Source organism: Oncorhynchus kisutch, linkage group LG8 (genome assembly GCF_002021735.2).
Source record: "Oncorhynchus kisutch isolate 150728-3 linkage group LG8, Okis_V2, whole genome shotgun sequence".
Taxonomy (NCBI): Eukaryota; Metazoa; Chordata; class Actinopteri; order Salmoniformes; family Salmonidae; genus Oncorhynchus; species Oncorhynchus kisutch.
Genome location: NC_034181.2, coordinates 40,373,221 through 40,388,538, shown reverse-complemented (window position 1 = coordinate 40,388,538; position 15,318 = coordinate 40,373,221). Strand labels below are relative to the sequence as shown.

The following is a 15,318-nucleotide window of genomic DNA, read 5'->3' as shown; positions in this document are numbered from 1 at the left end:
ACAATTCCTAGAACCTGAAAATGGCCTAGTTCTTCAATGGCCTGCATACTTACCAGACATGTCACTCAATGAGCATGTTTTGGATGCTCTGGATTGACGTGTACAGCAGCATGTTCTAGTTCCCGCCACTATCCAGCAACTTCGCACAGCCATTGAAAAGGAGTGGGACAGCATTCCACAGGCCACAATCAACAGCCTGATCAACTCTATGCGAAGGAGACGTGTCGCACTGCATGAGGCAAATGGTGTTCACACCAGATACGGACTGGTTATCTGATCCATGCCCCTACCTTTTCTTAAGGTTGCGTTTATATTTTTGTTCAGTGTAAGTGGCTTCTCTCTGTTCTCTGTGACTAGCTTTCCTTGTCCCCGTTTCCCTCCCTATTTCCTTCCCTCATCTCCCTAAACTATTTGTACTATTCTGTTTGTCTGCATGCCCACTCACACACGTTTGTTTTACTATCCTTGTAGGGACCAAACAATTGATCCCTATTCAAAATATCCTATTTTTCCCCTAACCTCTAAACCTAACTTTCACCCTAACCTTAATGGTAAACCTAACCCTGAACCTAACCCCTAAGCCTAGAATAGCCTTTTTCCTAGAGGGGCAGCAGCAACATGTCCCCACTTGTCTGAATTGTCCTTGATTTACTATCCTTGTGAATAGTTCTGGTCCTCACAAGGATAATAAAACACAAACACACACACAAACAAATCCAATAACTCCAGGAAGTTATGGAGGTCAGTGTGGCCTGTCCTTCCCCCACACAGCTATGGCAGGGGGAACTAATTGTTTTCTGGAGAATTTCAATAGGAGAACCATATTAGGAATTAGAATACATGGGTACAAAGCCTGGCCATGGGGAACAAACAGACAGACTGACACCTGGTCAGCTGACTTGGTCCAAAAACACACATGTATACCAAAAGAGATTGCTGTAGTGCCACCATGTGGTCACAAGCTATATAGGTCTCAGGAATGAATTAATAAAATATAGTATTACAAATAATTCATCTAAAAATAGCAGTACTCTTAATGACATCAATATGAAACACACTTTCAATGCTCTGAAATATCTTTAATATCTTTACATTTAGAAAAAAAATGTCATTGTAAATGTCATGTAATTTCATTACAAACTTTCTCAAAATGGACAACTTAAACTGTATCAGGATCTTTATACTTGACTTGTGACAAGAAAGAGGTCAGGGTGCTTCCATTCGCCATGCTCCTCTTTCCATCCTTTTCTGTCCATCCTCTGCTCTCCATTCTTTTCTCTGTCCTCCTCCTGCCTCTCAGGGGACCAGGCTGCAGTTGAAGAGTGGGGAGGACAGGATGGCGCAACAGCCATTGAGAGAAGCCATACTGAATCTTCCTTCCAGAGTCATGTTAGAAGGGCTAACTAGCACACTGGGACACACACACACACACACACACACAGTGGTTTAGCAAGGTTGATAGTACATGGACACACACACATACACACAGCACATGCCCTTTTGCACCTCGCAGCCCTCCTTTTATTGAACACGAACATTCCATTCCATTAGTTTTAGCTATACTTTCTGAATTGACCTTGTGGCAGCTTCCACATATTGGATGATTTGTTAGATCCCGATCCCGTCCCGATGTCACAGAGCGGCTACAGATTATAGTGGGTGTATCGACAACGAAAAGTGAGCAGCTGATTGGCAGAGTGTCACATTCGTTAGCATGAATATCGGACCAGGGCGCAGCGTATGTTGAGTTCCAAATGATTTTAATTATAAAGTGAAACTTAACAAAGACAAAAAACAAATAAACAATAAACTAACAACGAACCGTGACTACAGAGATGCTACGTGCAATAACTCAAAACAATATCCCATAACACACAGGTGGAAAAAATACTACTTAAATTGGATCCCCAATTAGAGACAACGATAGCCAGCTGCCTCTAATTGGGAATCATACTAAAACACCAACATAGAAAAAACAAACTAGAACCCCACATAGAAAAATTAAACTAGACTTAACACCCTGACCTACTCTGCCATAGAAAAGAAAGGCTTTCTATGGTCATGACGTGTGACACAGAGTCAAGTGTTATGTGCAGGAAGTTATACCCTTTCTGTAAAACTTTCGGATGAGCCGAGGAACCTTTCAGGTAATTTGCATGTCTTAACAGCCTCTGTCTTTTGATTAAAGTAGCCTAAATAAAGTTAATCTCAAATGATGTAGCTAGCTATCCAGGGGCGCAACTTTCACCGGGGTCGGGGGGACATTACCCCCCCCCCCACAGTTTTATAATTGCTCTGTGATACAAAACATGACTCCGATGTGCTTTAGGACCATGTGGACACCTAAGAGCAGTCAAGTAGGCTGTTTTCCGCCTTCAGCCGTCTGGATTTAGGACCGCACAGACACCACGGAGTATGTAGACATGTTATATGAATGGCTGACATATAGGACAAGCACAGGAGAGATGAACAGAGGCAGCTGCTGTCCGTGTTGCACTTTTTCTCTGATTTGTAAAGCAAGCAGAGCAGAAACTGGCTACTCTTTAGTTGATCAATCTAGCTGGCAACTGCTGTTTGTCAGAAAAGTGCAGCTTGTACTGTAACTGACATACTACGTTAGTTAATGTTTCATACCATCTCGACTGATGTGAATTAACTACTAGCAGCTAGTTAGCTAGCTAGTAGCAACCACAGCCAGTTCAGCTCTAGCTAGCCTCTTGGTATTTGTCAGGTAGCAGTATCTATCAGCTGTTGTGTGTATGGAAATGTTTTGCAGCCTTTGTTTTGTCCTGTTTCAACAGAAGTACATTTGATTATGTATCATGGTACCATTAGTTAGCAGAGTTAGTCAAAAGTTAGCTAAGGATAGCTAGCTAGCTCACTAACGTTAGGTATTAATTTTGCCTCAATCACAGGAGACCTGAATCAAACAATGAAATCAGCAGCCAATTGACTGAAGACTGATGTTTTCTGTTGTTTTTTTCAGCTCAATGTGAGTTTTTATTAGTCAGTATAGCAATGTAATGTTAGTGATCTGTCAGTTTCCCTAGCTAATTCCCTACATTTCACACATACACGGTATAAACAGCTCTACAGGCGTCACTGTCATGGTGCACATCTCTTAGCAGGATGAGATGGTAACCGGTGTCCCTGCAGGGCCAGACAGCCAGGGAAGACCACTCTACAGAGCTCAGGTACATTTTGCAGTATATTATAACAATCAGTGAATGGATACAAAGTTCCACCTTGAGTTGATGGGCAGGCTACAGTCTGGGATAAACGGTTATTTAGATTGCTGAACCATTTATTCTATTAATGTATAATATAATGTATAAATGTACACCAATGTAATTATTTGTCATGCCTCATATGAGCAGGATCAGATGGTGACAGGGGTCTCATCAGGGTCAGGCAGCCAGGGAAGACCAGTCTGTGATGGAGCTGAAGTGAATTTTTGTAGATACAACACTTTATTTTCTCTGTGCAGCAAACACCGGACAAGAAAGGAAGACCTAGGAGATGCTATTGATGATGATGAATGGATAGAGATATGTTAAAGTGCCCAGTCATGTCTATATCATCCCAGACATAAATGACTGAAGTTTAAGACCATCCATAGAACATACTATATGCCAGTGAAACTGAATATCATGCACACAAATGTAACTATTCTGCTGGAGGTGTAAAACACAAATACGGGACCTATTTGCAGACAGTGCATTTGGAAAGTATTCAGACACTTTGACTCTTTCCACATTTTGTTACGTTACAGCCTTATTCTAAAATTGATTGAATTGTTTTTTTCCCCTCATCAATCTACACGCAATACCCCATAATGACGAAGAAAAAACGTTTTAGAAATTTGTGCAAATATATAAAAAATATTACATATGTATTCAGACCCTTTACTCAGTACCATAAAAATGAATGAACATGCACCTGTTGAATGGTTGTTAAGACACGAACAGCTCACTGACAGTAGGCAATTAAGGTCACAGTTATGAAAATGTAGGACACTAAAGAGGCCTTTCTACTGACTCTGAAAAACACCAAAGGAAAGATGCCCAGGGTCCCTGCTCATCTGCGTGGATGTACCTTAGGCATGCTGCAAGGAGGCATGAGGACTGCAGATGTGGCCAGGGAAATACATTGCAATGTCCGTACTGTGAGACGACCTAGACAGTGAGAGGACGTGTCTTTTTTTGCTGAGTTTATATTATTCAGAAGGCCCCGTATCTAACAACAGTTACCACAAAGGGCAAATAATCCAAATGTAAAAATGTGAAAGTATGATGTAAAAGCACAATGTAGTCATTGTGAACAGTAAGCCCATGATGAACAATACACAACTGTATCGTTGCTAATTGCCTCTGTGTAACAGTGGTGAAGGGCAAACCTGTAAGATGACAGAATCCAATATTTCTTAGTTTTTTCAGACATTGTATGAGGATCTCAACCCTCTGGTTCCCTGCAGAGGAGAACGCCTGGGGGATCACGTGTTGGCCTCTCTGTGGCTGTTGGCAAACCAGGAGAGTTTTTGTGGTGTGGCCTACCGCTTTGGCCCAAATGCAGGACAACGGGCTGATTTCGTGAGACATTTGCGGGACAGCCATCAACCGATGGGCCAAACCCGGTTGGATGCTACAGACGATTTTGTGAGAAGGCAAAAAAAAAAAAGACATCTCAAGCTTGAACAGTCTGATTTTTGCTGGGATTTTTTTAAATGATTATGCTAATTAGATTTCTGCGGCCCGCAGACATCGACTCTAGGGTATATTATTAAGGCAGACTTCTAAAACGGAATTGAGTGAAGTAGCAGCGAATAGGGCTATGTTGAATGATGAACAACTAATGAGCACGGAGAGCTTTTGAAGTTTGAAGAAATGAACTTATAGCCTTTCTTTCAGTTTAATAAGGGCCATTCACTTAATTTTGTAAGCTTTTCGCTAGCTTTTTGTAAGTAGTTAACTGCTCTCTCCAAGTTCAGCTGGAATTTAGCCCGAAAGGATATGATTAATGTCATTGGTTAAAGATATGACATTGAATATCAGATCTCAACAACAATTGAAGTGTTTAACCCCACCAGTACCACATCTGTATGTTGTCGTGACTGCAAAAAAGACAGTGACTGAAATACTGGACATATCCATTTTGTTGTTGTTGTACATTTGTGTTTTAATTTGATAAAATGCGGGACATAATTGTTTGGTAGTGGGACGCGGGACAAAGGGCCAAAATGCGGTACTGTAGCGCACAATCTGGTGGTCACCCTACCCCCGCCAACAAACATGCACACTGGTTGTACCTGTGGTAGAGCTCAGTACAGCAGGTGAGGAGCTGAGTGCTGTTAATGACTAATGTGGAGTTGAACTCTTCCTTCAGGAAGTCTTCACACAGCAGCTCTGGGATATACAACATACCTGGGAAGACACACAAACACACATACAACCATGACGTCACCACAGAGGATAATGCATGGTGACAAGTTTATAACGCACACTGTTTTTGGGGTTTACCTGCGATGCACGCTGTCATGAAGCATGCCACCGTGCCTGAGATAAGAGCTCTGATGGCACACCTGGAAATATCACCCCTCCGCTCTGGGGCCATAGCCGCTATAGCAGGTAACGTTACAAAAATGTTTGAAGAAACACTACATCAACCATTCTGCCACAGTACAGCCACAACACTCCAATGAACAGAGACCGTGTTACAGCAGGACAACATTGCAATGGTTTAACATACAGTAACATCTTTGAAGAACCTCACAAATGAAACCTATTCTTTCAAAATCAAAGTGGTGTCTCAACAATACTATAATATCAATAGGGACAAAAACACACTGCATTTGGAGTGCCCAGGGGGGAGGGGCTAGAGGTTGATTTGAGATCCAGGACAGGACAGATGTTAGAGGGCTTGACTCACAGAGGCCTCCGATCATCACACCCAGAGAGCTGATGTTCGCGAAGCCACATAGAGCATACGTCGCTATGGTTTCAGAGTGGACCTGGGGGACAGAAAACAACCTGGGTCTAAGTCTTTAGATATATATTCAATATGCAACAGCCAATCGTCATCCATGCAATACGCAACAAGCCATTAACATTACACGTGCAAATGTGAAATTACCATAAATTATATGCACAAAATGTATCTGTTAATGAAGCACACAATGTCTCTTCACCAAATACAAGCAAATGCAACGATAAATCCTTGATACAGAGAGCACTTGTAATATCAGATCGGACTTGATAATATCAGAACTGATTTAGTGATTTAGTGGTCCAAAAATATTTCCACCATTTATGGAGAGTTTGATGTAGACTTGAATAAAGAAAGTAGTCTGTGTGTGTTTGTCTGTCCGTCCGTCTGTCTATCTAGGAAAAAACAGATAGCCAAATATCAATTCAGTGCCCGTATTACCACTTAGTGACCCCTGACATCACTCACAGATAGGTACTGCTTAACGTCATCCACGTACTCTGGGCCTTTGTCCTCTCTCCTCTTGATGAGTTTTGCCAACCTCTCATAGGCCACAAACTCATTGAAGAAGGTCTTGTAGCCAATCAGCTCGCCCACCATGAAGCTGTCCTCCCAGGCCACACCCATCAGGAAGGAGAAAGGCATGAATACGTACGAGCAGATGATCTGTCATCAGAGAGAGAGAGAGAAAGAGAGAGGGACAGAGTGTCTTAGAGAATCATTGATTTCTATCCAGCTTGTATTTAGTGTGTCTCTGTGTCTGAGTGCTTCTATGTACATGCACACTTGTATGTCCTCACAGAGAAACTGAGCTGGGGGTAGTTGAACATGTTGCCCAGCCATGACAGAGCGGCATTGAGGAAAGCGAGCAGGGCCAGGAAGGCAATGAGGTTGACAGCGATGTTGGCCACCAGGACAATAGAAGAGGACGCTCCGCGAGATGCTGCCTCCAGCAGGTTACTGCCCTCCCTATACAAAACCAGAAAAGACACTCAGGCTCATATTCATTAGGCAGACATTGTTTCTTGTGTGCATACATGTGTGTATGTAGGTGTGTCTGTGTCTCACCCTGTCTCCAGTTTGAGGCCTTTCTTCGCTGTGACTTTGGGGGTCTCTGTCTCTGGCCAGAAGGTTTTGGCGATAGCCAGGGAGGCCGGGGCTGACATTACGGAGGCTGTCAGCAAGTGTGATGCTTCAATCTGTATGTGTGTGTGTGTGTGTGTGTGTGTGTGTGTGTGTGTGTGTGTGTGTGTGTGTGTGTGTGTGTGTGTGTGTGTGTTGGGGGGTATATGTGTCGAATGTGAGGGGTAAGGAAGAGGTGGAGCTCAACATTTGAAAGGCCCAGTGCAGTCAAAAACATGAATTCCCTGTGTTTCATATGCAGTGCATTGGGAAAGTATTTAGACCCCTAGAATTTTTCCACATTTTGTTAGGTTACAGCGTTATTCTAAGATTTATGATAAAATAAAAAATGTATAATCAATCTACACGCAATACACCATAATAACAAAAACTGTTTTTTAGAAATATCACTTTTACATAAGTATTCAGACTGTTTACTCAGTAATTTGTTGAAGCACCTTTTGCAGCAGTTACAGACTCATATCATCTTGGGTATGACACTACAAGCTTCGCACACCTGTATTTGGGGAGCTTCTCCAATTCTTCTCTGCAGATCCTTTCAAGCTCTGTCAGGTTGGATAGGGAGCGTTGCTGCGAAACTATTTTCAGGTCTCTCCAGAGATGTTAGCTCGGGTTCAAGTCCGGGCTCTGGCTCTGGGCCACTCAAGGACATTCAGAGACTTGTCCTGAAGCTACTCCTGCATTGCCTTGGCCGTGTGTTTAGGGTTGTTGTCCTGTTGGAAGGTAACCCTTCTCCCCAGTCTGAGGTTCTGAGCGCTCTGGAGCAGGTTTTCACCATGGATCTCTCTGTACTTTGCTCTGTTCATCTTTCCCTCGATCCTGACTAGTCTCCCAGTCACTGCCGCTGAAAAACATTCCCTCAGCATGATGCCGCCACCACCATGCTTCACCGTAGGGATGGTACCAGGTTTCCTCCAGACGTGACGCTTGACATTCAGGCCAAATAGTTGGTTTCATCAAATAATCTTGGTTTCATCAGACCAGAGAATCTTGTTTCTCATGGTCTGAGAGTCCTTTAGGTGCCTTTTGGCAAACTCCAAGCGGGCTGCCATGTTTATTTTACTGAGGAGTGGCTTCTGTCTGGCCACTCTACCATAAAGTCCTTATTGGTGGAGTGACCATTGGGTTCTTGGTCACCTCCCTGACCAAGGTCCTTCTTCCCCAATTGCTCAGTTTGGCCAGGCTGCCATCTCTATGAAGAGTCTTGGTGGTTCCAAACTTCTTCCATTTAAAAATGATGGAGTCCAGTGTGTTCTTGGGGACCTTCAATGCTGCAGAAATATTTGGTTACCCATCCCCAGATCTGTGCCTCGACACAATCCTGTCTCGGAGCTCTACGGACAATTCCTTCAACCTCATGCCTTGGTTTTTGCTCTGACATGCACTGTCAACTGTGGGACCTTATATAGACAGGTGTGTGCCTTTCTAAATCATGTCCAATCCATTGAATTTACCACAGGTGAACTCCAATCAAATTGTAGAAACATCTGAAGGATGATCAATGGAAACTAATTTTGATCAATGGAAACTCAAGCTCAATTTCGAGTCACATAGCAAAGGGTCTGAATACTTAAGTAAATAAGTTATTTCTGTTTTTAATTTTTAATTAATTTGCTAAAGTGTAAAAAACAAAACGTTTTGCTTTGTCATTATTGGGTATAGTGTGTAGATTGCTGAGGATTTTATAGTATCCATGTTCTATTAAGGCTATAACGTAACAAAATGTCAAAAAAGTCAAGTGGTCCGAATACTTTCCAAAGGCACAGTATTTCACAGCTATGAGGAAGGTGAAATCTTAGTGAGTCGTTATATAAGTGGATTATTCTACATTTAGAAAAAATATAAGTAATTTCAAGCCTTATTCATACAGTTCTGTTGATTTGGAAATGTCAAATTTTACATTTTATTTCCTATTTTTTCTGTGTACTTGAGCTTGTTTGACTACACCAGAAAGGTGAGATTTGAACCTTTCTTGGAGTATGCAGCCTTACTAATGATTGTTTATGGCCCTCTCCTGATAAATATTTACTTTTGGGGATTACATAGATGACATTTAAGAGACACACAGTATGGATAAGCAAAAGGTCAATTGGGTGAGAGTTCAGTTGTGTCTTTGGTAGAAAACAAAGGTTTGAAATTGTTTATTGACTTTCCTCCTCTTCTCTCTCCTCCTGCCTCCCCTCCTCCCCTCCTCACCCCTCTTCCACCTCACCCCAAAAGAGATGAAGGCTCCCAGTACACTGCCAGCGATGGTGGAGAACCCTCCTGTCATCACGGCATGGATCTCTGACAAGGTCAGCTGGGAGATATACGGACGAATCAAGAGTGGAGATTCTGTCTGTGAGAGAGAGAGAGAGAGAGAGAGAGAGAGAGAGAGAGAGAGAGAGAGAGAGAGAGAGAGAGAGAAATACTCCTTTGCTTGACTGCCATGGATTTCTCTTTTGCTGCCTAGCACATCTGTCACTCATACTATTCTCACCTGTCCCACAAATATGTTGCCAGCGGCGACCATTGACTCTGTGGGAGAAGTTCCCATAGTAATCTGCATTATGAAGCCCACCTGGAGGTATGCACAGACAAACATAAACAATGGTGCGAACGTTTCTGTGCCAAAATGATACTAAGGTATGAAACAATAATGCTGGTCACATGAGCAGATATCGGGGGGAACATGTCTCTGTCCCCCCATCCCCCGGTAAATTACAACCTTGATACAGTACTATGTGGAGGCTGGATCCTCCTTGTCTAATTTAGTCACTTGTATGATGATTGAACACGATTTTAACGTATGTGATGTTATGAATACCTTGAGGATGAGCCACTGCATGAAGCCAAGGTGGTAGAGCATAGAGATGACAGTGCTGAAGAACACTACAATAGGCAGAACCTGAAGGCAGAGAAGAAGAAAAAATAACGACAGTGTTGGGTTTCTGTCTTTTCTTTTCTCTTCATGTCATTTTCTCACAGTCTCTCACGTATACAGACATACTCATATGATCCTGTACCTGGAACGCAAAGAAGTGGTCTGTGTATTTGTCGCCGAACACAAACCTAGAGCCGGTGTCAGCGTAGGACAGAAACACCTGGGTGAGAGAGGAGAGATGTTTCAATACAGACTGAACTAATGAGGTCACTTTCCTAACAGGTCTACTCTACTGTATATCTGCTATGGGTGCTGGGGCAGGGGACAGGGTAATGTGATTATGCTGATGTCACGCCCTGGCCTTAGTATTCTGTGTTTTCGTTAGTATTTTGGTGAGGCCAGGGTGTGACATGGGGATTTATGTGGTTTGTTTTGTCTGGGGTTGTTTGTAGTTATGGGATTGTGTTTAGAGTAGTACTCTAGGTAAGTCTATGGTTGCCTAGAGTGGTTCTCAATCAGAGGCAGGTGTTTATCGTTGTCTCTGATTGGGAACCATATTTAGGCAGCCATATTCTTTAGGTCTCTTGTGGGTGATTGTTCCTGTCTCTGTGTTTGCACCAGATAGGGCTGTTTTGGTTTTTTCATATTTCTTGTTTTGCTAGTTTATTCATGTATAGTGTCTATATTAAAGAACCATGAATAACCACCACGCTGCATTTTGGTCCGCCTCTCCTTCACCTCATGAAAACCGTTACAGCTAATGAGAGTGACATCAGCAATGTGGTCCAAATGAAAATGAGGGCCTTTGTGCTGGCTAATATTTGTAATATCAATGATCCAATTGATGTACATTTTGCCCTTGTGCTTGACTCTCCATGGATAGTACACAGTAGATGTATATTATACCTCCACTTGATGGCCCAGCCAGTCTACAGCAGTGAATCCTGCTTTGGTTCTGAGGATGATGACTCCAAACAAGAACTGTAGTGCCACACCCCACAGTAAAGTTCGCCATGACACCTATAACACACACACACATAAACACACGGGTAGACACACGCACAAGCGTACAGGCTTGCAGGGAAGCACACACATAAACATACACCCACCAGGTCACTCAGAACTACAGCGAATGGTCTTTGGAACGATACAGCGTGGACACATTAGGGGTGTTTGTGTTTGGTTGGTTTGCCGTACCCTGAATGGGTTCCTTGAGAACACCAGCATGAGCATTATGAAGCAGAGGAGTCCAGAGAAAGAGACTAGCTGCCGCGATCCCTGTTTGGCCGTGTCAAACACCAGCCAGCACACCACTGCCACCAGCAGCAGCACACACACCACCCTGCACCGACAGACAGACCAACCGGAGGTAAGAGAGCAGAGGGACAACCACAAGGATCACCAAAAGGACCACGCATCCAGGAACATTTTCATATTATACGGAAAAGAGAGAGAGTGAGAAGGAGAGAAAATGCAGTTCTCCCACCATTTGACCCAGAGCCAGTGTGTGTTGAGGGTGTCCCTGGCGGGTTGCAGGGCGTCCCAGAGGCGTTGTCCATAGCGGCCCATCAGCCAGTCCCACAGAAGAAAGAAGACAGCCAGCAGGGTCACCACCAACAGGGCCAGAGCACGCTGAAAGTTCAGCACGCATGCCGCGATCACCACGGCAAAGTAACCTGAAACACATACAGGCTGTGTCTGAAAGTGCACCTTATTCCCTATTGAGTAGTACTTTTTATCATTTGGGGTATTAACATACTGTAAGTATAGTAGAATACACAACATGCAATTTAAACATTTGGTAGCGCATCAGGTGTTTTCCTTGACCTTTTAACACTCTTATCTGGAGCAACAAGAGTTAAGTGCCTTGCTCAAGGACACATCAACAGATTTTGACCTTGTTGGCTCTGGGATTCAAACCAGCTACCTTTCGGTTACTGACCCAACGCTCTTAACAACTAGGCTACTTGCCACTCTCTTGATATGTCAGTCACTCAGTTAGCCCGTGTCAGCTAACATTTGCTTTACAATGTGGTAATTAATGAAAAGATGGTCTTCAATAACTTTAATTTCACAGAAGAGTAGCCTCGATAGGCATCATTTGGCTGCCATTAAACATGTTAACTCAATCATCGTAATTTACACAGGCAACATTTCCAGTCAATTTAGTGACAGACAATTTATTTCAGTTGTAATATGTGCTTTTCTTTTAGATTAGTCCTATTTAAATTTTGTTGTTCCTTATAGGATGTTACCTAATATATATAACCTTTATTTAATTAGGCAAGTCGGTTAAGAACAAATTCTTATTTACAATGACGTCCTATCCCGGCCAAACCCAGATGACACTGGGCCAATTGTGCGCCGGCCCATGCGACTCCCAATCACGGCCGGATGTGATACAGCCTGGTGTAGGCCTGGTGAACGCAGGCAATGACATTTTCCACTGTCTAGTAGCCTACCTGACCGTTGTTCCTTTTTCATGTCTCTGTTTTAGTTTGGTCAGGGCGTGAGTTGGGGTGGGCATTCTATGTATTTCTGTGTTTGACCTGGTATGGTTCCCAATCAGAGGGAGCTGCCGGAGCCGCCCGTCAGTCAGGAGCTGCCGGAGCCGCCCCTCTGTTAGGAGCTTCCGGAGCCGCCCGTCAGTCAGTAGCTGCCGAAGTTGCCCGTCTGTCAGGAGCTGCCGGTACTGCAGTGCATCTCCTCCTCATGGACTGCACCAGATTTGCCAGTTCTAGCTGTGGGAGGTTATCCCACTCTTCCACCAAGGCACCTGCAAGTTCCCGGACATTTCTGGGGGGGAATGGCCCTAGCCCTCACCCTCCGATCCAACAGGTCCCAGACGTGCTCAATGGGATTGAGATCCGGGCTCTTCGCTGGCCATGGCAGAACACTGACATTCGTGTCTTGCAGGAAATCACGCACAGAACAAGCAGTATGGCTGGTGGCATTGTCATGCTTGTCATGCTGGTCAGGATGAGAATGCAGGAAGGGTACCAGATGAGGGAGGAGGATGTCTTCCCTGTAACACACAGCGTTGAGATTGCCTGCAATGACAACAAGCTCAGTCCGATGATGCTGTGACACACCGCCCCAGACCATGACAGACCCTCCACCTCCAAATCGATCCCGCTCCAGAGTACAGGCCTCGGTGTAACGCTCATCCCTTTGACGATAAATAAAAATCCGACCATCACCCCGGGAGAGAGAAAACCACAACTCGTCAGTGTAGAGCACTTTTTGCCAGTCATGTCTGGTCCAGCGACGGTGGGTTTGTGCCCTTAGGCGACGTTGTTGCCGGTGATGTCTGGTGAGGACCTACAAGCCCTCAGTCCAGCCTCTCTCAGCCTATTGAGGACAGTCTGAGCACTAATGGAGGGATTGTGCATTCCTGGTATAACTCTGGCAATTGTTGTTGCCATCCTGTACCTGTCCCGCAGGTGTGATGTTCGGATGTACCGATCTTGTGCAGGTGTTGTTACACGTGGTCTGTCGATGCGAGAATGATCAGCCGTCCGCCCTGTCTCCCTGTAGCGCTGTCTTAGGCGTCTCACAGTACGAACATTGCAATTTATTGCCTGGCCACATCTGCAGTCCTCATGCCTCCTTGCCTCATGTCTAAGGCACGTTCACGCAGATGAGCAGGGACCCTGGGCATCTTTTTTTGGTGTTTTTTAGAGTCAGTAGAAAGGCCTCTTTAGTGTCCTACGTTTTCATAGCTGTGACCTTAATTGCCTACCGTCTGTAAGCTGTTAGTGTCTTAACGACCGTTCCACAGGTGCATGTTCATTAATTGTTTATGGTTCATTGAACAAGCACCGGAAACAGTGTTTAAACCCTTTACAATGAAGGTCTTTGAAGTTATTTGGATTTTTAAGAATGATCTTTGAAAGACAGGGTCCTGAAAAAGGGATGTTTATTGTTTTTGCTGAGTTTATATATAGAATTGGGCCTTTAATACTTTACCCCATAGAAACACATTGAAAAGACATTCATGAAATACAAAACAGACAGTCAAAAATAAATAAATAAATCATAAGGAATAAGGTTTTTAAGTGTCTTTCCTATATCTAGGATATATAAGAAAGCTAAGGAAATATTTTAGTTTTTGTTGTTGACATATTTATCCCCTTGTTGGCACAAATCTACCTCCATACTTCCAATCATTTAAAAAAAAAACTGGTTACCTTCAGGCGAGAACCTTGCCACTTGTGGGAGTCAGATCAAAACGCATCAGAGCAAAATGGAGAACACCATCGTGTTTGTTAGAGTCTCATCTCTCCATAGAGTGGTCAAACTCTTCGGACGCAACGGATGTTGTTTTCTTGAGAAGACCGATTTTCTGGATGTCTCATGGTCTGACTAACAGCTGTCGTTCGGCCACCTTCCACTGCAGAAGGCCAACATAGGTGGATGCCTATTGTATGTAGCCCATGAAATAAAACATTAGTTACCGTTTATTAATATATTACTTAGATTGACGCACTGGTGCATCAATAGACACGTAAGGACACTATTACAGCACACCGAGTGAGTCCACGCAATTTATGTGACTTGTTACGCAAACGTTTACTCTTGAATCTATTTAGGCTTGCCATAACAAAGGGGTTGAATACTTATTGACTCAAGACATTTCAGCTTTTCATTTGTAATACATTTTTAATTCAGGCTGTAAACGCAACAAAGTGTGGAAAAAGTTGAGGGGTGTGAACGCTTTCTGAAGGCGCTGTACGTAAAAAAAAATTGAAAGTGATTCTGCCTTTTGACGATGTTCTTCTTTTAGTGTCTGTGTGTCCTTTGTTGTGTTTCGATTGGTGTTACATGTATTGGCTGGTGTAATGAAATGTCCCCTTTAGGGGATTATTAAGGTGCTATTTTACACAACAAAAGGCAAGTTAGTACTGTTAATGTTTCCCCAAATGGGGAAACTTGGTGAGATAATGGTCAGAGAATGCTTTATGGGCAAGTTGTTGAAAGGTTTCTTTCTCTAAATACATTTTTGCCAAGGAGTAATGTGGAGCAAGTGTGAAAATCGCAGCCAAGTCTTTGAAGGGCTTTGTCTCCTACGTGGGTTTACAAGTTGATAAACTTTCCAAGCAGTATCCTCAAATTGCAGTTTGTAATTACAGGAAATGTAACCATCAAACACCAAATACAGTATCCACTAACAACTATACTGTTTAAACAGCTCATTACATGGCAGACTGGTCAGAGGCCTGTATTACATGTTTTACCTGCAACCAAGACAATGCCCAACACCAGACTGATCCTAGTCCTGTGCTCCTCCAGATATCGGTGGATCCCTTCCATTCTCTTTTCCAAGAACC

At 43.5% G+C, this 15,318-nt stretch overlaps 1 protein-coding gene across 1 annotated transcript in view; it reads right to left on the bottom strand.

Moving 5' to 3' along the window:
• Positions 1-1,062: 1,062 nt before the first annotated feature.
• LOC109895672 (solute carrier family 28 member 3) overlaps positions 1,063-15,318 on the bottom strand; it is a 17,862-nt gene continuing 3,606 nt past the window's right edge. The window contains exons 3-17 of the mRNA XM_020489561.2: positions 15,226-15,317; positions 11,475-11,664; positions 11,186-11,330; positions 10,895-11,008; positions 10,131-10,208; positions 9,932-10,012; positions 9,605-9,685; positions 9,338-9,463; positions 7,051-7,181; positions 6,783-6,951; positions 6,451-6,648; positions 5,926-6,007; positions 5,517-5,615; positions 5,306-5,420; positions 1,063-1,411 (exon numbers count right to left, since the gene is read on the bottom strand). Coding sequence (XP_020345150.2) covers positions 1,297-1,411; positions 5,306-5,420; positions 5,517-5,615; positions 5,926-6,007; positions 6,451-6,648; positions 6,783-6,951; positions 7,051-7,181; positions 9,338-9,463; positions 9,605-9,685; positions 9,932-10,012; positions 10,131-10,208; positions 10,895-11,008; positions 11,186-11,330; positions 11,475-11,664; positions 15,226-15,317 — 1,816 coding nt within the window. The 3' untranslated portion in view covers positions 1,063-1,296. The remainder of the gene's footprint in view (positions 1,412-5,305; positions 5,421-5,516; positions 5,616-5,925; positions 6,008-6,450; positions 6,649-6,782; positions 6,952-7,050; positions 7,182-9,337; positions 9,464-9,604; positions 9,686-9,931; positions 10,013-10,130; positions 10,209-10,894; positions 11,009-11,185; positions 11,331-11,474; positions 11,665-15,225; position 15,318) is intronic.